At 38.2% G+C, this 22,842-nt stretch overlaps 1 protein-coding gene across 3 annotated transcripts in view; it reads left to right on the forward strand.

Annotated features, from left to right (window-relative positions):
- ADAM23 (ADAM metallopeptidase domain 23) overlaps positions 1–22,842 on the forward strand; it is a 166,699-nt gene that overhangs the window by 24,047 nt on the left and 119,810 nt on the right. For all 3 annotated transcript variants that reach the window (XM_027591124.2, XM_027591123.2, XM_027591125.2), the window contains exon 3: positions 19,383–19,459. In XM_027591124.2, coding sequence (XP_027446925.1) covers positions 19,383–19,459 — 77 coding nt within the window. The remainder of the gene's footprint in view (positions 1–19,382; positions 19,460–22,842) is intronic.

Here is a 22,842-nt window from a genome sequence, read left to right on the forward strand (position 1 = left end):
TCACCATTTGCTGGAAAGACTCTCTTTTCCCCATTGAATGGTCTTGGCACCCTTGTTGAAAACCATTTGATCATATGTGTGTGGATTTATTTCTGGGCTCTTTAGTGCATTGGTCTATATGTCTATCTTTATGTCAGTACCACTCTATTTTGATGACTGTAGCTTGATGAAATCAGGAGGTGTGAGACCTCCTGATTTTTTTTTCAAGATTGTTTTCGCTATTCAGGGTCCCCTGAGATTCCATATGAATTTTAAGATGGATTTTTCAATTTCTGCCAAAAAACATCATTGAGATTTTGATAGAGATTGCACTGAATCTAAGATTGCTTTGGGTCATATTGACATCTTAATTATGTTGAGTCTTCCAATCCATGGACCCAGGGTGTTTTTCCATTTATTTGTGTTTTATTTTATTTCTTTCATAGGTGCTTTGTAGTTTTCAGTGTCCAAGTTTTTCACCTCCTTGGTTAAGTTTATTCCTAAGTATTCTTTTTGATGCGATTGTAAATGGAACTCTTTTCTTAATATCCTTGTAGGATTTTGCATTGCTAGTGTATAAAAATGAAGCTAATTTATGTGTGTTGATTTTGTATCCTGCAACTTTGCTGAATTCATTTATTAGTTTTAATAGTTGTGTGTGTGTGTGTGTGTGTGTGTGTGTGTGCACGTGCATGTGTGTGTGTGTATGACATCACTAGGGTTTCTCAGAATTCTGAGATTCTGGCATGTTGGAAGATGAGTAAGAATTATTCAATGTGGACTCTTATTATCTGAAAGTGAGAAGAGTAGCTGGCTCCAGAAATAGCTGGTGTGAGGTAATTCCAGGAGAAAAGAGTTTTTGAAAAATAGAGTCAGGGAAGGACCTAAAGAATAATGTTCCAGAGAAATGCTGCTCCTGGGATCGTAGTGCCCTCTGATTTATCACCAAGAGGTCCTTGGTGGGAGTTTCACAGTGGGGAAATTCTGAAGAGCAGTCTTAGGAATCAGAGGGAAAGGAATATTACAGTAGGCGAAAAAACAGATGACAAATTTGCATATATAAACATCCACACCCTCACTTGTAAAATTAGTGTAAATATCTGTGAAAAATTAGTAGTTACTCTACTCTATTTACATAGTTTAAGAATTCAGAGTTCATAAAAGAATAAAATGGGAGAGTTTTCTCTCTCCCAACACTCCCCAAAGGCTGCTAAATTTTTATTTTTAGTTCTTTTAACATTGAATAATTTATCTCTGCCCTATTTTTAGACCCATCAACCTAAGATATTATCTTTTCTCTGCTTGCTATGAAATGTGAAGAATATATCACACTATGTTATGTTCCTTCCTTTCTTTCCCTTACCTCTTAATTTTTATTTCTTACATATTTTTAATTTTCTGGTAGTTTTATCAGGAATTTTATGGTGAAGATGGACTTTGAGAGGGAGGGCTTAGGGTTAGAATTAGTGGTAAGTTGCTGTCTTCTGCCTCTGGAGAGACCCAGGAAGGTCAGTGGAAGCACATGTGTCCTCCTTCAATGAGTTGCTGGGAGCTCTTGCTCAGCCTTGGGAGGTTGATGGGGAGGGAGGGAGAGAAATTTTGTGGAGGAACAAATTATGTATTTCCTCCTCCATTATTTTTTAAAGATAAGAAGGGTCTGGAGGATGAAGGGCCAATTAGGATTTTGTGCTGGTTATAATGGGAAGCTGCTGATGAATTTTAAACAAAGAAATAACATTATCTGATTTGTATTTTAAAAGATTATTCTGGCTGCGTCATAGACAATGGGCCGCAGAGGGGCGAGAGTGGCAGCAAGGAGACCAGTTAGGAGATGCTCGCCGTTGTCCAGGATAGAGTTTCTGTGGCCAGCACTAGGGTGGTCACAGAGGAATTACAGGGAAATAGTTGGTTTGGGATGTATATTAGAAGTAGAGCTTCCAGGTTGTTGATGATTTGAAGGTGGGTGGACTAGAAAAAGGGAAGAATTGTGGTAGACAGAATAATGCCCCCCCCAAAGATGCCCACATCCTGATCCCCAGAACCAGTGAATGTGTTACCTCACATGGTCAAAAGTGGCTCTGATCACCAAATTCCAATGTGTGGAGGGGTTCCCCACACCAACAAGTAATTCTCAGGACACCAGCAATTCTGATACTATTTACCTGGAGATAACACAGGGTAAAGGGTCTGTCCTACAAGACTGCTCCTGATCCCCCACTTCAGACGTCTGTTGCAACCCCAGGTTACCACCTGTGCTTCCAATTATAAAAAAGATGTTCCCACAGCTCCCTCTTTGGGTTTGATTAATTTGCTAGAGTGGCTCGTAGAACTTGTAAAAACATTTTACTTACTAGATTATGGATGTATTATAAAAGGATATAACTTAGTAACAGCCAGATGGAAGTGATGTCTAGGGCAAGGTATGGGGAAAGAGCTTGGAGCTTCCTGTCCTCTTGGAGTGGGCCACTCTCTCCAAATCTTCATGTGTTCACCAACCTGGAAGCTCTCTGAACTCTCTCCTTTTGGGTTTTTATTGAGGCTTCATTACATAGGTATGATTGATGAAATCATTAGCTATCAGTGACTGATTCAACCTCCAACCTCTCTGTCCTCCTGAGAGGTCAAGGGGTGGGACCGAAATTTCCAACCCTCTCTTCATGGTTGGTTCCCCTGGCAACCAGCCCCCATCCTTAGGTGCTTTCCAAAAGTCACCTCATTAACATAAACCCCTTGTGGTAGAAAGGAGCCTGTCATGAATAACAAGACATCATTGCACCTTTATAGCTCTGAAGTGATTTCAGGGACTGAGGACAAGAGACCAAATAGTATGACAAATTATGTTCCTGTTGCTTTTATCTCAGGAAGTTCCAAGGGTTTTTGGTGCTGTGAGCCAGGAACAGTGGATGACGACCAAATGTATGAGAAATATCTTTTGGTCATTTAAATGACTAAATATATATATTTCTTCTAAGTCACGATATTGTATGTGGGGAAAGAGACTTTGTAGGTGTGATTAAGTTAAGGATCTTGAAACTGGAGGCTGAATATCTGGGTGGGTCCCATGTATTCCCAAGGGTCCTAAGAGTCAGAGTCAGAGTCAGAGAAGGAGATGTCATGAGGGAAGCAGAAGTTGGAGCCATGTGAGGAAGGACCCAGGAGCCAAGGAAAACAGGCAACCTCTAGAAGCTGCACAAGGTAAGGAAACAGATTCTCCCCTTGAGCCTCCAAAAGTAACCAGCTCTGCTGCCACCTTAACTTTAGACTCTAGACTTTGATTTTGGACTTTGGACCTCCAGAAGTGTAAGATAATAATTTGTATTGTTTTAAGTCACAAAATTATGGAAATTTGTTATGGCAGTAATAGGAAATTAATGCAGAAATCAAGAATGACTGTAAGGCTTTTTCCTGGGGAGAAATGTTACTATTTCCCAAGAGGGAAAAGGCCTGAGGAGGGAACTTGAAAATGATGCTAAGAGAAAACTGAAAGTGCTCCCTTCTGGCAGCCTGTTGGTCATCTATGTGGATATGTTGATGAGCAAATTGGCCATGGTCTCAGGGACAGGTCCGGATGAGATGGAAATATGGGGGCAGCCAGTATCTAAATGGGATTTAGAGACTTGGGGTTTTATGCCCACGGAGAAAGCATATTACATTAATCATGGCAAGACAGTTTAGTAACTTCTAAATGGGAGCCACATACTGACTTATTCCCCCCTCATTTCTTGCTGTTTAAATTACAGTTGTTTTCTTTTGAGTCACCAAATGACATTTCAAAAGATAATAAGAAGCTGCCACTTTGAGAGGAAAAAAAAAAAGCAACATTAAGCATCCTTCTAGAAGATCAAGTTTCTGGACGGTGTAGATAGTTGCAGTATTTCTTCATTATTTTTGGAAGAATACCAGTGAGCTCATTTAACAGATTTAAACCTATAGTTTAATTTGGGGGGATTTCCATGGTATAAATTTTAAGACTTTGCTTCTTGGTTACATAACATTTAACTTTTGAAAGAACCAAACTCCCCTTTTCTGTTGGTATCAGCTGCTTCCTGCTGTTTTGTTTCAAGGGCTTTGGTGACAGCTGAAAATGAACCTTGAAATCAAGGTTAAATTTTGTATAAAGGCAACACATCTGGGGGAATCTACATAAATTCATGTATTTCCTGAAGAGACAGATCAAGGGTTCTCAACCAGGGGCAGTTTTGCTCTCCTCAGGGGACATTTGGCAATGTCTGGAGATAGTTTTCGTTGTCATACTGGGGGTGGGATCCTGCTAGCATCTAGTGGATAGAGGCCAGGGATGCTGATAAACGTCTGGCAGTGCACAGATGCATGCAGCCTCAAATGTCAATAGTGCTGAGGTTGAGAAACCATGTTCTAGAACTTTCGTTAAACCTATAGATTAGGAAAATGGGAGCAATGTTCTTTCTGTCCTTTAACATAAGAACTGCTTCCTACATAAATCTAGTTGTGCACTGAGACTTTATCTTTTGCTGCCCTGACATAGGTACTACAACGTTCTTGTAGACTCTATAGTTTCTATTCTATGAGAAACTAGCTAATTTAATGTTAACTGGCATGGAGAGCTAAAAGAAAAGAGCTTGCTTGAAGTCTTAATTTAAATGCCTCTTTTCTTTCTTGGCTAAGATAAAACAGTGTTAAATGTTATAGTCATACTTATGGAAAGATTTTCATATTCTATACGAAGTTTTTATTTTGGACTATTTATCAAGTATTCCTAACATCATGCCCTCTCTAGTCATGACGAATTAGATACTGCCCTGATAGAGTTATTTGCTTATTTTAGGTAAAAAAAAATACCTAAAATAACTATGATTGAAATAAAATGAAATTTTAAAAATTGCTTTATCTCTTTCTCATTCGTTGGAACTATTGAAATAAAAACATTGTGATTTAAAAAAAATATTGAAGAAAAATTTCCTTCCTGTCATTTGCTAATGTAAGTAGCAGCCCAAGGAACAGATGTAGGAATGAAGAGATTTATACAATGCTCCTGAGTCTTCTCATTTCTAAATTTTGCAATATAGACTTTAATAACAAATTGGTGAGAGGCTTTGAGAAACGTACATTATTTAGTAGGGCGTGGGATACACCTTAATTTCTGTGACTTAAGATCTGGCCCCTAAGATGGTAGATACAGTTAGCAAATTAAAATCAGTAAATGTATACCTTTAAACATTTCTAAAATGAGGTGTAATAACAATGTATACCTAAAAGCAGTGACACATTTAAGATATTAAGAGCAGTTAAGATAGAATGACTTCCAGAATATGAAAATCATTTTGTGGGAAATCAAAGATCAGCATTGTGTTGTTTCTTAAGAATACTTAATATGTATTTACATACATCCATGCATGCAATCCGTGTCGTTTGTTAGGGAACTACCCTCTTCATTTGCTGATCATTTGTTTATAATTTTAGCACATATGTTCAAGACATATAAAAATGATGCTCTTGGACTTGAATTCTTTTGAGGGAGTTTGTGGTGCATAATATACCTCTTGGGTTCCAAAGTGACACTGTTTTGTTTTGTTTTTTCTTCTATTTTCTTTCCCGTCTTAGCATTGTGGTACAAATTCTCTACCTTCACTTGGGTTTGCCCTTTTGAATCTTTTTTTTTTTATTATGTTATGTTAATCACCATACATTACATCATTAGTTTTTGATGTAGTGTTCCACGATTCATTGTTTGCGTATAACACCCAGTGCTCCACGCAGTATGTGCCCTCTTTAATACCCATCACCAGACTGACCCATCCCCCCACCCCCCTCCCCTCTAGAACCCTCAGTTTGTTTCTTAGAGTCCATGGTCTCTCATGGTTCATCTCCCCCTCCGATTCCCCCCCTTCATTTTTCCCTTTCTGCTATCTTCTTCTTCTTCTTCTTTAACATATAATGTATTATTTGTTTCAGAGGTACAGGTCTGTGATTCAACAGTCTTACACAATTCACAGCGCTCACCATAGCACATACCCTCCCCAATGTCTATCACCCAGCCACCCCATCCCTCCCACCCCCCACCACTCCAGCAACCCTCAGTTTGTTTCCTGAGATTAAGAATTCCTCATATCAGTGAGATCGTATGATACATGTCTTTCTCTGATTGACTTATTTTGCTCAGCGTAACACCCTCCAGTTCCATCCACGTTGTTGCCAATGGCAAGATTTCATTCCTTTTGATGGCTGCATAATATTCCATTGTGTATATATATACCACATCTTTATCCATTCATCTGTTGATGGACATCTTGGCTCTTTCCACAGTTTGGCTATTGTGGACATTGCCGCTATAAACATCGGGGTGCACGTACCCCTTCGGGTACCTACATTTGTATCTTTGGGGTAAATACCCAGTAGTGCAATTGCTGGGTCGTCTGGTAGCTCTATTTTCAACTGTTTGAGGAACCTCCATACTGTTTTCCAGAGTGGTTGCACCAGCTTGCATTCCCACCAACAGTGTAGGAAGGTTCCCCTTTCTCCACATCCCCTCCAACATCTGTCGTTTCCTGACATGTTAATTTTAGCCATTCTGACTGGTGTGAGATGGTATCTCATTGAAGTGTTTTTTTTTTTAAAGATTTTATTTATTTATTTGACAGAAAGAGACATAGCGAGGGAGGGAACACAAACAGGGCGAGTGGGAGAGGGAGAAGCAGGCTTCCCACCGGGCAGGGAGCCTGATGCAGGGCTCGATCCCAGGATCCTGGGATCATTACCTGAGCCGAAGGCAGATGCTTAATGACTGAGCCACCCAGGCGCCCCTCTCATTGAGGTTTTGATTGAAAATGTTAAATGTTATTTTAAAACCCAGTGAGTGGGTTGCTTTGTACTGATTTCTACAGTGCCCCCTTGCCCCCGCTGTTATCTTAGTTTTCTCATTTAAGCCCTTGCTATTTCAGACAGTAAGTTGTCTGCTGAATTATACACTCCTCACTAGTTTTTTTTTACTGGAATATTTTTGTATCCCCAATATTCATTCATTTTTTCACTCATTCATTCAATGCTTAATCATTCACTTACTCATTTATTACTTCTTAATTCACTTAATCACTCAATAAACATTAATTGAAAGATCTATCTTTGTGTCTTGTATCTACCTGCCTACTCCGCATCTCCACGTGTGTATAGGTGCATATCAAACTTAGTGGTCCCCAATGGAAGTCTTGAATTCTCACTCCCACCTACTCCTTCTGCAGTGCTCCCCATATTGATACATTGCTTGCGTCTTCTGGTTATTCAGGCCGAAAATTCTGAGGTTTTCCTTCTCTCCTCTATTTCTTATCTCCTCTAACCATATCCAATCTGTAAGCAACTCCTGTTGACTTTGCTTTCACTGCATACCCAGAATCTGACTACTTCCTGTCAATTCCAGTGTTACTCCCAAGTCCAGTCTGTCATCACCTCCTACCTGGATTATTGCAACAGTCTCTTAACTAGACCCTCTGCTTTTTCCTTTGCCCCTCCAACCATCAGCCAACCCTCAGACTATTGTGTTGACAATAGTCAACTTTGGACTTTGAAAAATGGAAAGGAGATCATGTCACTCCTTAGCTTAAAATCCTCAGTGACTTCCTATTTCGTTAAGAGTAAAAGGCAAAGTTCATAACAGTGGCCCATAAGGCCCTACACGATTGACACCTTATTGCTTCTCTTATTCATTGCCTATGATACTCTCCTTAAGTTACTCCACTTGACCTGAATTGGCCTATTCTTCAACATACTAGATATGCTCCTGCCTCAGGGCTTTTGCAACTAGCTGTTCCCTCTGCCTGGAGTTCTCTTCCCCAGCTATCCATGTGGGGCTTGTTCCTTCACCTCCCAAACTTTCTCAGATGTCACCTTTTCAGAATCCTCCTTTGTCCCCCCCCACTTAATATTGTCACCTCTCCATAATATACAGCTCCTAAATTTTTGCACCTCTTACCTACTTTATTCTTTTTGCCTACTTGGTTAAATTTATTCCTAGATATTTTATTCTTTTTGGTGAAATTGTAAATGGAATTATTCTCTTAATTTCTTTTTCTGCTACTTTTTTATTACTATGTAGAAATGCAGGAGATTTCTGTATATTAATTTTGTGTTCTGAAACTTTATTGAATTCATTTATTACTACTGATAGTTTTTTTGTGTGTTTTGTGTGTGTGTGTGTGTGTGTGTGTGTGTGTGTGTGTGTGTGTGTGTGTTTTAACAGAATCTTTAGGGTTTCCTATATAGAGTATCATGTCATCTGTAAGTAGTGGCAGTTTTACTTCTTCCTTACCAATTTGGATGCCTTTTATTTCTTTTTCTTGTTTGATTGCTATGGGTAGGACTTCCAGTACTATATTGAATAAAAGTGGTGAAAGTAAACATCTTTGTCTTGCTCTTGATCTTAGAGGAAAAGCTTTCCCATTTTTCACAACTGAGTATGATGTTAGATGTGGGTTTTTCATATATGGTCTTTATTATGTTGAAGTATGTTCCCTCTAGACCTACTTTGTTAAGAGTTTTTATCATGAATGGATGATCAATCTTGTCGAATGCTTTTTCTGCATCTGTTGAGGTGATCATATGGTTTTTATCCTTCCTCTTGTTAATGTGATGATGTATCACATTGATTGATTTGTGGAATATTGAACCATCCTTGGCATCTCTGGATTAAATCCCCCGTGATTGTGGTGAGTGATCCTTTTAATGTATTGTTTAATTCAGCTTGCTAATATTTTGTTGAGGATTTTTGCATCTGTGTTCATCAGGGATATTGACCTGTAGTTCTCTTTTTTGGTCGTATTTTTGTCTGGTTTTGGCCTCAGGGTAAGTCTGGTTTGGAATTTGGAATTTGAAAGTTTTCCCTCCTCTTATTTTTTGGAATAGTTTGAGAAGAAAAGGCATTAACTCTTCTTTAAATGTTTGGTAGAGTTCACATGTGAATCCATCTGGTCCTGGACTTTTGTTTGTTGGGAATTTTTTGATTACCGATTCAAATTTTATTACTAGTAATCACTCCGTTCAAATTTTCTATTTCTTTCTGATTCAGTTTTGGAAGATTGTATATTTCTGGGAATTTACCCATTTCTTCTAGTTTGTCCAATTGGTTGGCGTATAATTTTTTATAGTATTCTCTTATAATTCTTTGTATTATTAGATGTCAGTTGTTAACTTCTCTTCCTTCATTTCTGATTTTATTTGAGACCTCTCATGTTTTCTTGATGAGTCTAGCTGAAGGTTTATCAATTTTGTTTATCTTTTAAACAAAGCTGCTCTGAGTTTCATTAATCTTTTCCATTTTTTTTTAGTCTCTATCTTATTTATTTCTGCTCTAATCTTTTTTTTTTTTAAGTAGGCTCTGTGCCTAATGTGGGGCTTGAACTCACAACCCTGATATTGAGAGTCACATACTCTACTGACTGAGACAGGTACTCCTCTGCTCTAATCTTTGTTATTTCCTTTATTCTACTAACTTTAGGCTTTGTGTGTTCTTTTTCTAGTTCCTTTAGGTGTAAGGTTAGATTGTTTATTTGAGATTTTTCTTGTTTCTTAAGGTAGACCTGAATCACTATAAATTTCTCTCTTAGAACTGCTTTTGTTGTGTCCCAAAGATTGGACTGTTGTGTTTTCATTTTCATTTGTCTCCACGTATTTTTTAAATTTTTTATTTGATTTCTTCATTGACCCGTTGTTTTTTAGTAGCATCTTGTTTAACTTCCATGTGTTTGTGTTTTTCTAGTTTTTTTCTTATAATTGATTTCGAGTTTCAGACTGTTGTGATTGGAAAAGATGCTTGATATGGTTTCAGTTCTTAAACTTAATTGAGATTTGTTTTGTAGCCTAACATGTGATCTATACTGGAGAATGTTCCATGTGCACTTGAAAAGAATATGTATTCTGCTGTTTTTGGATGGAATGTTCTGTATATATTTGTTAAGTCCATCTGGTCTAATGTGTTGTTCAAGCCATTGTTTCCTTGTTGATCTCTTCAGTCTGGGTGATCTATCTATTGTTGTAAGTGGGATGTTAAAGTCCCTTACTATTGTTGTATTACTGTCAATTTCTCTCTTTTTATCTGTAGAATTTATCACTAATTTATCATCATCTAATTTATTGATTGTATTACTCCCTACTGCCCCCCAACACACACTAAAATGCAAACTCCAAAAAACCAGGGTTTCTGCTTGAAACATGGTAGACACAATAATTATTTGTTGAATTAGTAAATTATTTCATATATGTAGATGCTAATGAGGTAGCATGTGATCTGAGGCAATAGATATATTCCAAAGTACTACTTTTATTTTTGTATGTCTTCAAGATTCCGTGTAATTCTGGGTTCTTATTTGGAAGTTAAAATGGAGTTTTAATGAACCTGAAACATTCTGTAGACATGGTGAGATCTATCATTTGCTTACCAAAATGGGCATGATATTCTGTGTTACTGTCAATATTCTAAATGTTATAGCTTTAAAAATTACATGACTATATGCTGAATGGTTGGCATTTTGCAGAATTCTGTGAAAGATGAATGTTAGAGAAAATGAGGTCACATAAATATTAATTTTTCCATCTCTAGCTTTGAGTAAAGTATGTGTAGCACACTTATGCCTGTTTTGAGTAAAATTGTGTTGCATGATAATTGTGAGGCTCTATGTCCAGGAATAGGTCTTAATAGTGTTACTTAGGAAGTCTCATGGCACCTGCATGTTTGTAAAATGGGAAAATCCATTTTTGGGTTGGCCTCTCATTTGAAAGTTACTCTTACCATCCAAAAGGGCAGAATGCACTGCATCCATGGCCATAACTAAGGTCAGAATTCAGAGCAAAGGACAGAACCAGACACAACTAAGAACCAGAAAACACAGAACTCTCTCTAATCCATAAATGTAGATGGAGCTGGGTCCCTGAATACAAAAGGAGGATCAACTCAGTAACGTACAACTTGTGACACATATCTTGCAGAGAGTAGTTAAGGAAAACAAAGACCTCTTAGGAATACCATCGTCACACAGCTGTGTATTTCTGATGAACTCATAAGTGTAGCCTGAGAAATTTCTTCAAATAGAAATAAATGGTGTTGGTAGAGAGAGCCCAACACAATCAGCTCTGAGCAAGAATAGTGGGAGACACACCAATGAGGATCAAGAGAATCAAAATATCTCAAGAGACCAGAGATCTGGTCTGGACAGGTCTGTTTAGCTTCCCTTGGTTATACATTTTTAGTAGTTTCTTAGTGAGGAAAACTAGAAGTTAATATTTGAATTTATATCATTTGTGATTTGCTGGGTATAAATGCTCAAGTGAACTGTGTAATTATTCTATCATAATTTTCTTTTTGTATTTCAGACTCATTCATTATTAACTAATCCTTACGTGGTCATCATAAAGATCCAAGTTAAAGAATTTTCTTTTGCTCTGGATGGATATTTGAGCCCACTAGGCTCTTGTAGCTAGCATTCCAAGGACCAGAGTGGACAGACAAGGAAAATAGGGCTCTTCATGGAGTGCTGCCTTACAAGGAGCTTTTTTTCTTTCGGGGTAGTATTAATGTTATATAAGCAAATTTAAAAATCTGTCATGTAATGAGTCACAGACATTCAGCATGGAGCTTGGTGTTGTTTGTTTTTTAAAACTTATACTCTATTTCTATTCTTTTATTTAAATTATTTAGTGGGTGTTCAATAATTATGGCTAGAAGGACAAAATATGTTCTCACTTTATGACAAAGAGTGTTAGCAGAGAGAGAATCACTCCTTGGAGTTGTGCGGTTTGGTGATGTAGGAATTGATGAGAAAAAAAGGTGAATCACACCTCAGCTACTAGATTAATGCATCAAATTAAATGTTACTATTCAGGAAGGCAGCAGCAAGAAACGGTTTCCATGGTAACTGTTGTCATAGTTGTATTTTACTCGTCTTTCAGAAAATATATGAAAGCTAAATAATATAGCTGTAGTGATACTTTTAATGATTTGCCCATTTCAAATAGCAAGAGCTCTAGAGGCTTATGATTTCATCTCTCTCAAGTTGGCACTGTCAGCTTAAAATCCAGCAAACATTAATCATTAGGGATAAAAGTATGGGAGACAATTCATAGAAATGTCCAAAGATGCTTTGTCACTGAAGATATATTTTTCCAGAGTTCTTCTGGGTTACTAAATGATCACTAAGGAAGATCTTGGTGTGGCTCTTTGGGGCTAAAAAGAGCCAGGTCCCAACTATTATTAGCTTCTCTTCTTTGGCTGGCCAGGAGGAATTTTATTTTTTTATTTATATTTTTTTAAAGATTATTTATTTATTTATTTGACAGAGAGAGACACAGCGAGAGAGGGAACACAAGCAGAGGGAGGAGAGAAGGAGAAGCAGGCTTCCTGATGAGCAGGGAGCCTGATGCGGGGCTCGATGTGGGACCTGAGCCGAAGGCAGGCGCTTAATGACTGAGCCACCCAGATGCCCCTCCGGGAAGCTTTTCTCAGCTGTCTGCAGCCTTTAGGGTTCTGGCCCCTTAAATTTAATGCGCTTGTTACCCATACCATACACCGGTTAATATTAGATGGGGCAATTAATCATGCTTAAGTTGTATGTGGCATCTTTACAAATAATATTCATTATTATTATTATTTAATTGAAGTATTATATTTCTTACTCTTTGTGGTTTCTCATCTCCTTCTCCTTACTACATTATAAACTTTGATATAAATACTAATTCTTCTCTATCTTTACATCGGCCCCATTATCTCACACAAGGTTGGGTTTCAGTGCAAATTTGTTAATGGGTTAACCAGTAATCCTGTGAATTGGAACATGCTAGAAGGAAACATGATGATATTCTCTCCCACAAGCTACCTATTTAAATGCATCTTGGGAAGAATTTTCAGCAAATTACCTTAATTTGCAAAATTGCCTTCATGTAACATTTGCAGCTGTTCCACATCTCAGGAAAATGATTCATATTATTTTAAAGACATGACAACTTGAACAAAGTCAAAGCATAATGCCTAATGGTAATTAGCAATAAAAAACATAAAATTTGCAAATTTTGCAGAGTATAGATGCTCATTGGGTTTTCTAGAAGGTGGCCAGCTCTACTGAGAGGGAACTTTTAAGGTGGAAGGGACTGATAACCTTTCCAAAACATTAACATAGTTTTCTTCTTCTTTTTTGCCCTTTCTCCTCCTACCTTGCCCCCTTCTTCCTAAATTATTGAACTCTTTCCATGTGGCCAAACTTTTCTAGGAACTTTCTGTTACATTATTATATAATTTAATCTTCATCCTCATCCTGTTGGTAAACTATTATTATTTATATTTTAATGACAGAAAACATTGAGGTTTGGGGGGATAAGGACCTCTAGCATGAACTTGGCACTTTTTCTCACTGAACTAAAGCAGACGCTTCATCGTTCTTCCTTTGATGTGTGACCTTGAACAAAAAAATCATTTAACTTCTGTGTGCCTTCTAAAAATGTTTTTCTTCTATAAAAGGACAATCAGAACATCTGTCTACTAACTTAACTGCACAGGGTGCCATGTTATTCTGATTGGTTGAGATAATTAAAACACAAGAAATATAGGGCATTATTTTTTTAGTGATTGAGAGAGAGAGAGCGTGTGCAAGCAGGGGGAGGGGCAGAGGGCTACAGAGAGAGAATCCCAAGCAGGCTCCATGCTCAGCACAGAGCCGGACGTGGGGCTTGATCTCACAATCCTGAGATCATGAACAGAGCCAAAATCAAGAGTTGGACGCTCAACTGACTGAGCCACCCAGGTGCCCCTAGGACATTCTTATTTTTATTATATATGAAAGTCTCAATCATATTGGTGATCACCAATGTGCAAACTTAGAATTGGAATCAGGTGTAATTAAAAATGGTCAATTGATGTTTCCTTTTGGACTTTCAAACTCCTAAGATATATTTACATATTTGAGTTTTTACATTGTACAGGAAAAAGATCCCCAAGCTAGATTTCTGTGTTTCTTTAGCTGTGTGTGGGATAGACCCAGATTAGTTATTCACAGAAAAGCCTGTATTATCTAAAGAAAGGGATGTGTTTTCCTCAAATTTATTCCGGTTTAAACTTGATTATTTCTTATTGGAATTTAATTATTCAAGTCACTGGATTCTGGGTTTCCTATAATGCAGAAAGAGGAGAAAACCACTCTATGTAACCAAGCTGATGCAAGGCTCCATAGTGGAGCTTCTTCCTTCAACAACTCAACCCATTACAACAAAGCGGGCTCCTTCTAGGATATGATTAGCTGTTCTCTTCCTTCTTAGTCAGTGAATTCCCAAATCCACCTTCTCTGAAACACCATAAAATGTCCTGAAACTCAAAAGAAAGTGGTATTTGAGATTCTGTGAACTTTCCCCAGTATATTTGAAGAGAAAGGAGTAGAAACTCTTGGAGGGTCTATTGAAAAATCAAGAGTTGGGGAAAATATCCTAAGCAGAAAGATAAAGGAAGAGGAAAACAGTTCCTGAAAAAGTTATGGTTTATACACACAGATGCAGACACACACTCACTATAAATAAAATATTTTAATGAACATAGAATGAACAATATTATAGATGTGAAGGAAGAAAAATAAGAAAAAAATTACCTGTAGTCTCATTAATAATCAGCTATTTAGCTGTTTTACTTTTTCCATGATTCTTTCCAGTTGGAAAAACAGTTTATTAATCTTGGGTTCTAACTCTAATTACAACATTGTGATCTTTCTAGCACCTTCTTTCCTAGAAGCCCTCAACCTTCTTCTTTCGAAAGCAGTGCTGGAATGATCCTACTGATGTCTGCTTAGACCTGCTTCATTCTCTTCAGGGCTTCTGCAGTCCATTTGTAAAACATTGTTTGTTTTATTGATATGCTACTCCAGCTAAGTTTTCTCCATTACTTAAATGAGTGTCTCCCTAAATAAACTGAATCTATCTTAAGAGCAGGAAAACTTCTTCCAAATTTTCTTCTGTTTCCCAAACCATGTACCTTATAGACCATACTAAAGTACATCACTTGTTCAGAGGATGTTGTGATTGATCGCTTCGATACCTTAATTCAAGTTGCTCACTTTCTAACTGAATTATGACATTCAGTCTTATAATATTTTCTGAATTCTGGGAAAGTGTCAACTTTCCACTCCCTATATTTAGTTTTGGTTATGTGTGCACTGTGTAGAACACAAGAACCTTGCCAAGTAGTAAAGAATACTGATTGAACACTCATTATGTGTGAGGCATTTTTGCATGAAAACATATGTACTCTGGAAATGCCTGATTTCTATTTCTATAAGTAGAGAGAGTCATCTTTTTCTCTTGTCTTCGTGTCTATATTAATGTCAACTGTTCTAGAATATAAGTCCCAAGAAAATGTAACAGTGTGTCTTCAGCTTATGTAATGTACACGATTGCTCAATATTATAACATTGCTTGATGATAAGCTGCAAAGCTAGTCTTCACTAGGGAACCTGACAGTCTTCTAAAGTTATTTAATATGATACCATTAGGTGCCATCTCCTAAAAGGGAAAAAAACAAAACAAAACTAGAAAAGCAAAAGCACATTGTTAAATGTGGAAATTGCTCTTCAGTGAAGGAGGTTTGTGTATATAATTGAGTTTAGTTGTTTTTGTTTATATAGCTCCTGTAATTTCCCTGTGCCAGATTCTGAGTCAAAAGAAAAATATCAAGGTGCTTAGGCACAGCTGTTCTCAACCCTTCAGGGTGGTAATTCTGAGCCCAGGGCTGTGCTTATTCTTGTCGTGAAATGATGCTCTTTGACTGTAAAACGCAGCGTTCTTTCCCCAGTGCTATTACAGTGACTGTCCTTGTAAAATCAAGTGTTAGTCATCAAGTCCTTTTAAAAGATATCCCAAAGGGGAAAATAACCCATTATGATCTTATGTGTGGTTCATGAACTTTTCTCTGAAGTATTCCTAGGATCCAATTATGTATTATTGAACACATTTCTAAACCTCAATGGACGGTTCCTTCTTTGTAAAAGAAGAGCAATACTTGAAGTAGTCTTTGTATTTTCAGGGGTTTCAGTGGTCCTGGTCACTTAGTCATCTCTAAAATATTTAATAAACTAAGTGATGTGGCTGCGTATTATAAAGCTTTCTACTCATCTTGGCCATTCTTCAAATTTTTTCAGTCATTTGGAAGAAGTAGGTTAATATGAAGTAAAAACAAAGAATATCCAAAAATGTAATTTGTAAAACAATAGTGATAAGGACTCATTTTACCTGATTTGAAAACATATTTAAATTTGACAGTTATCAAAACTGCATAGTATTTTGTTAAATAAAACATGATCAATTGATATGGAATGGCAGAGATTCCAGAAGTTAAAAGCTACTTCAATCATGTCTAAGACAGAGCAGAAATAACAGAATGATAGAGAAAAGTAGCATTTGTCGGGTATTTATTTCGATATAGAGAAGAATCTATACTCTGTTTAGATTGTATGTATGTATAGCAGTGGAAAGAGAAAACAGAACATAAGAAAAATAACATATACCATTGTTTTGAAATTTCTTAACATGGATACAAAGATATCAGATGAATATACCAGTTCTCTTTGAGGTATGTTCAAGGAAGATGAATGCTTGAGGAAATCTTCATTTTATAGGAAAATGTGCTGCCTCTTTTTATTACAATAAGTTAAAATGTTAAAACCTTCTTACTGATTAAGGTACTACAGTTAGATTTTTTCTTTCCCCATGGAGAAACAGGGATGTTGTTGATGGCATTGTGATTGTTTCAGTTATTGTAGAGAATAATCTGTCAATACGTTTGCCTCATAATGTCGTTATTGATGGTGATGATGCTGGTGCTGGTGGAGATGGTGCTGGTGCTGATGGTGGTGGTCCTGATGCTGGTGGTGGTGCTGATGCTGGTGGTGATGGTGCTGGTGGTAATGGTGCTGGTGCTGGTGGTGATGGTCCTGATGTTGGTGGTGGTGGTGGTGGTGGTGGTGGTAATGGTGCTGGTGCTGGTAGTGGTGGTGGTGATGGTGGTGGTGATGGTGGTGGTGCTGATGGTGGTGGTGCTGGTGCTGGTGCTGGTGCTGGTAATGGTGCTGGTGCGGATGGATGGTGGTAATGGTGCTGGTGGTGGTGGTGATGGTGGTGATGGTGGTAACGGTGCTAGTGCTGGTGCTGGTGGTTGTGGTACTAGTGATGATGGTGATGGTGGTGTTGGTGCTGGTACTAGTGATGGTGGTGATGCTAGGTCATGTGCCAGACACCATGAAGAGTAAGCGGGGGGCACATTTAGAGGCAAGCTTGCTATCTTGGCCACATGTCTGTCTGTGTTACCAGACAGGTCATGAGCACATCACACAAAGTCCACCTTTTCAGATTCAGTGTTTGACATTTCCTCCAAAAGCTGTTTTCTTTATAGGCCATACTAATTTTTAAAAAATTAAAAAAGGCTTTTTTCCCATATTCATTTTTAAATCTATTTTTGCAAATGTTTTTCCCCATGCCCTGAACGTCTTCTCTTCTCCTGGAAGGTGGATTCTTAGTCATCTTTTGGAATTTTCTTCAAACTGCACCTTGTCAGTGAAGTCTTGGTTCCTGTGGCCCCTGAGGCCCACTGAGGCTCTCAGCTCTCCCTGCTTCCCTGGAGACAGCAGCTCCCTTGAAGGCAGGGGCTGTGTCCCGGCCCCCTTTATGCACACAGTGGGACTTACCACCTGTGTGGGGAGTGAATGGATAAAAAAAAAAAAAAGGAAAATCCCAGTATTAATGTTATTTGCTAGGTCCTTCATTAAATTCTATTAGACTGAATCTTGTCACATTGACTCACTATAAACTTATTTAATGACGATCAAATTGTGTCTAGAACATGGGGTAAGTGGTTCCTGTCGGCTACTTTATTTTACAACAGGCTTTTGTTGGGGTTTGTATTTGTCTCATTGCTTATTTGGTGTTAGAACAGCCTTTTAGTGGTTACTGTCAGGTTCTTTTTAGTGTTTATAAACTTGCTCAAGGAGGTACATTTATCACCTTTTTAAGGCCAGGGTGGCATTAATGAACTCTTCTTTGCTGTTTAATATTCTTAATAGAGAATATGCCTAAGGGCCTATCTTATTCCTCAGGAAGTAAGTTTTTGCTTTTTTTTTTACACTTTCGGGACACAGAAATGAAAAATGAAAAAAATTTTCCCCTTGTACAAATTATTCATCAGAATCTTCCCATGCAAAATTTAAGGCTTCAAGACACAATGAATTAGGTTAAAGAGTATATGATATTTGTGTCAGAAGATAGAGGTTCTGCTGCAGATGATGGAGACCTCATTTAACAAGAGAGAAATTTCTTTCTCTGTCATGTAGTTGTCTGGATGCAGGAAGCCCAGATCAAGTAGGATGACCCTGTTCTCCATGATTGTGGTTTGGCGTGGTATGCCGAGGTGTCAGGGATTTGGGCTCCTTCTTTCTCACTGCTTTGTATTTAAAATTTAATACTTGTAAATTTCCTTTTTATTTTGTGTCTTGGTTATGATAGTGATTATCCCATCAGTAGTTGTGCTTGACTGGGGACCACTTCTTAGATGATTTGTGACATCACTGTACCTTAGGAATGAAGTCTGCAGGAAGGATATTTGTGAGCAGGGAGAGGGAGGGAGTGTAGGTGTTGCGTTTATCCTTCTTTGTTTGTTTGTTTGTTTGTTTGTTTTTTTCTGATGGGGGATAAAGGAGAATTTTATCTTTGGTGGTACTTTAACAAAACTACATTGATTTGTTAATTTACATTTTTCGAGATACTTCCGTGAACTAAACGAATCTTTAACACCTAGTACATATGACTCATGTTTGGATGAGATTATCTTTGTATTTTGAGTTAAGGCACAATAACGACAGTATTTGTAAATGTGTGACTTTTAAAGGGGGACAGAAACTCTGAGTATTCACAAAGGGCAAGGTTCTAAGTGCTTTCCGAAGGTAAAAGGTTGTGCTTTTGCATTTTACTGCCACATTCTGCTGATACACCATTTAGAGAAAGTTCCAATTTCTGATGAAGAGCAGAGTGCTGACATGATTTTTCACTTAGGTGTGCAGAAAGAATTGGTTAGCTTTGTGCACAAAATAGGCTGAAATCAAGCCTTAATTAGTCAGACTTTTGCATAATTCATCATAGTCACTTTGAAAGTCCAGCTGAATATGCTCTTGATTTTTATCACAATGTGTTCATTTATTGTCTTTTATTAGTTCCTTGCTACACAGATATTTACGTCTTCCAAGTGAAGCCACGACAATGCACCAAGTAGCCTTTTAAAGAAATGGATTGTTACATAAGAATCCCAAAAGAAGTGCGTCAATCCATAAAAATGTTTTTCTTATTTAATATCATTGATATCAATATAATCAGCTTTAAAGACAGGAAAGTAAGCTAAGGTTCTTTCTGTCTCTTTGAATCCATAGGCTGTCCATCTGGCCCAGGCAAGCTTCCAGATTGAAGCCTTTGGCTCCAAATTCATTCTTGACCTCACACTGAACAAGTAAGTATTTAGTTATAATGCTGCTAAGAAGCAAGTGCAGTGAAACTTTACTTCATGATGATTAGTCAAAATAGTGTCTTTGTTGAAGCAATTGATATTTCCTAGCAGATTATGTCATATGCACTTAAAGAAAAATATAAAAGTCTGAAGTTAATTCTGTCTTTTTTTTCTTTTCCTGAAAGAAAAGGCATTTAACATTTAACTTGTTTAAATATCTCAAATATAGTACTTAGATATTATGATTTTAAATGGAATAAATATTTGAAGTAATGCTAGTTAATTAAATGTTAACTATAATCATTACTATATATAGGAAGCATGACAAATTACTGACTCAAGTATAATTAGACTTCAGTCTAGAAATTTCTTCCATTTTACTTTTCATTATGCAATTCACATAGCTTCCGTACAAAGAACAAAGAAAAGGATAACTTGCAATACCCGATGTTGAGAAGGTTCTTTGCTTCATAATTTTCTTTAATACAGTTTCTTAGAGATTTGGTCCTGATAAAAATTTACCCAGTTTTTCTCTGAGCATGTGTTTATGTTGATATTTAAATGCTGTTTCCTAAGTTGGAACCAGTTGTACAGATATCTTTGTACAAAGCATGAACGAGAGCTATTTACTTAAGCAGGACTTTTTAGCCTCTAAATGAGCCTTTCTTTGGTGAAAGAGATTTCCTGTATGGTTTTCTGTAGCTGAGGGAGCTCCAGTTAGTATTTTAAATTCTTAGCAGTATTTTGACTAGGACTGCATCTTTGCCAGAAAAATACCATGTAGTACTATCAGACACTATAATGTAGATGACCACAGTCAATATCTGAGAAATTACAAAGGAATATAAAGAACAACTATTAAATTTCTTGTATGCCAAATTCTGTGAGCTCTGCAGAAAAAAAATGCAGAGTCAGCCTGGGTGCTCCTTACTCAAGTGTTATTGCGCTTTAAGTCAGAATGAGTCAGCAGAACTCAGAGTTTCCTGTGGTAAAGGTGTTGCAGGTTTTCCTCTTTGAGTCTGCTGAGCATTGGTTGAGTGTCTTTTCACTCTGCTGTGTCAGCACTGTACCTGCCCAAGAGATTTGTCTTGCCAAACCTTAGACAGTGTTGAGTAGCAAGGAATGGCTAATTTTAGTTTGTTTAAGGCCCTCTATTCCTTTAACTCTTACTGCAATGGAGACTCATTCCAGACTAAAGGGTGGTGATAGCAACCAACATCGCCATGTGTTTTGAACATGAAGACAACACGGCCACAACAGAGCTCCCCAGTCACATAACTGAGGAAGGCTTACATGGGATGTCCATTGGACGTAGAGGTCTGAAGACACCTCAGAACATTATTTACCACTAGTATTTAACATGCAGAGGAATCAAGTTGAGCACCTACTCTGAGTGGCCCTTGCCCTGAGGAGCTTATAGTCTAGTCGGGAAACATTGATAGATAAATATAGAATTTTAGAAGAGATTTGTGTGAGATTTGTTGTGCTAGAGATAAACATGGGATGCTATGGGAGCACTAAAGAGGCAGCTCTGCAGGCAGGAGTAGTGTGAAAAGTCATCCTGGAAATGGTGATGGTTGAGCTAAATCTTGGAGGGCAGGAGTTCATGAGGAGAATTGTTGGGGATGGGTGGAAAGGGGGAGGAAATGGAGAGCTGTGTCTAGATAGAGGAAAGAGTGTATACTAAGGAGGCAGGCACAGGTTGCTGTGTGGCATGTTAAGGAAGCATGAGATTTTCATTGACCTTCATGGTAAATTACAAGGTTGAGGCAGAGGGACATAGTCAGGATAGGTAGGCCCAGGGACAGCTCAAGTCATGGAAGATCTTGTATGTCATGCTTAAGAGCTTCACCATTATCTCCTGGAGTCTGAAAAATGAAGTAAGGGTAATAAACAGAAGTTCTGTTCTCAGAAAGTGCTAAGAGGCATGGAGAGGGAATGCGCTCAAGAAATCTTCAGTTGATGTGGTACCTCATGACATGGATGGAACTGGAGGGTGTTATGCTGAGCGAAATAAGTCAATCAGAGAAAGACATATCGTATGATCTCACTGATAAGAGGAATTCTTAATCTCAGGAAACAAACTGAGGGTTGCTGGAGTGGTGGGGGGTGGGAGGGATGGGGTGGCTGGGTGATAGACATTGGGGAGGGTATGTGCTATGGTGAGTGCTGTGAATTGTGTAAGACTGCTGAATCACAGACCTGTACCTCTGAAACAAATAATACATTATATGTTAAAAAAAAAGATAGGAAGGGAAAAATGAAGGGGGAAATAGGAGGGAGAGACGAGCCATGAGAGACTATGGACTCTGAGAAACAAATGGAGGGTTCTAGAGGGGAGAGGGGTGGGGGGATGGGTTAGCCTGGTGATGGGTATTAAGGAGGGCACATACTGCGTGGAGCACTGGGTGTTATACGCAAACAATGAATCATGGAACACTACATCAAAAACTAATGGTGTAATGTATGGTGATTAACATAATAAAATAAAATAAAAAGAAATCTTCAGTTGATAAAAATCAACAGGATTGCTTTGATGTGGATGACAAGGCAGAAAGAAGAGTTAAAGTTGACAGGAGGCTTGATCGGATAGCTAGGTAGAATGTTGTATCCAGCTGAGATGGGCAGCACAAGGAATAACTGGCTAAATGGTGAAGAGAAAAGGAGGTGAAATCAGAATTGACTGAGGGGTTTGGGACATACATGAGGCCATGTCTAAGAGGTAGGTGGACGTAACAATCTGAAGCTCAGGGAAGAGATGGGGGCTGGGGACTGTAGAGAGTTATTTCCATATAATGTTAATGACCAGCATGGTTGGGACTGAGATTTCCCAGGGAGGGTAGGTAGCACAAGAACATAACTGGGAGGATGGTTAAGAGTTGAGGAGAGGACGAGGAGCCCGTGAAGCGACAGAGACTGAGGTGAGATCAACAGCACAAGGGCAGAATGGAGTTTTGAACCAGGAGGGACAGTTCATTCCCAGACTGGGGGTGTGTGCAGGTAGAGATGGGTTTGCAGGTGAAGGGATGGCATTCAGGAAATGCTTCTTGAGATTTCCTTCTTGAGGACAGCATTATTTGCCATAGGGGTTGTGATGGACAGGGAGGGTGGGTTGAGGCTTGAGGAAAATGATGAAAATTTAGGCCAATTGCTGGGAGGGATGTGTGAAGAAGCTTACCAAGGTCATGTTGAAGAATGTATGAGCAACCGTTGTCAGAAATGTTATGTGTCGGTCTTTGAGTCATTCTTCCTGATGGTGTTTTTTTTTTCTTTTTTTCCTTAATCTGGGTCACTCCATCACTGCAGCATGTGAGGGAAGGAAAGGAGGCAGACTGTGGATCAAGGCTCAGATTTTCTGCTGGTAGCACAGGGGAAGAAGAGTGGAG

Source organism: Zalophus californianus, chromosome 3 (genome assembly GCF_009762305.2).
Source record: "Zalophus californianus isolate mZalCal1 chromosome 3, mZalCal1.pri.v2, whole genome shotgun sequence".
Taxonomy (NCBI): Eukaryota; Metazoa; Chordata; class Mammalia; order Carnivora; family Otariidae; genus Zalophus; species Zalophus californianus.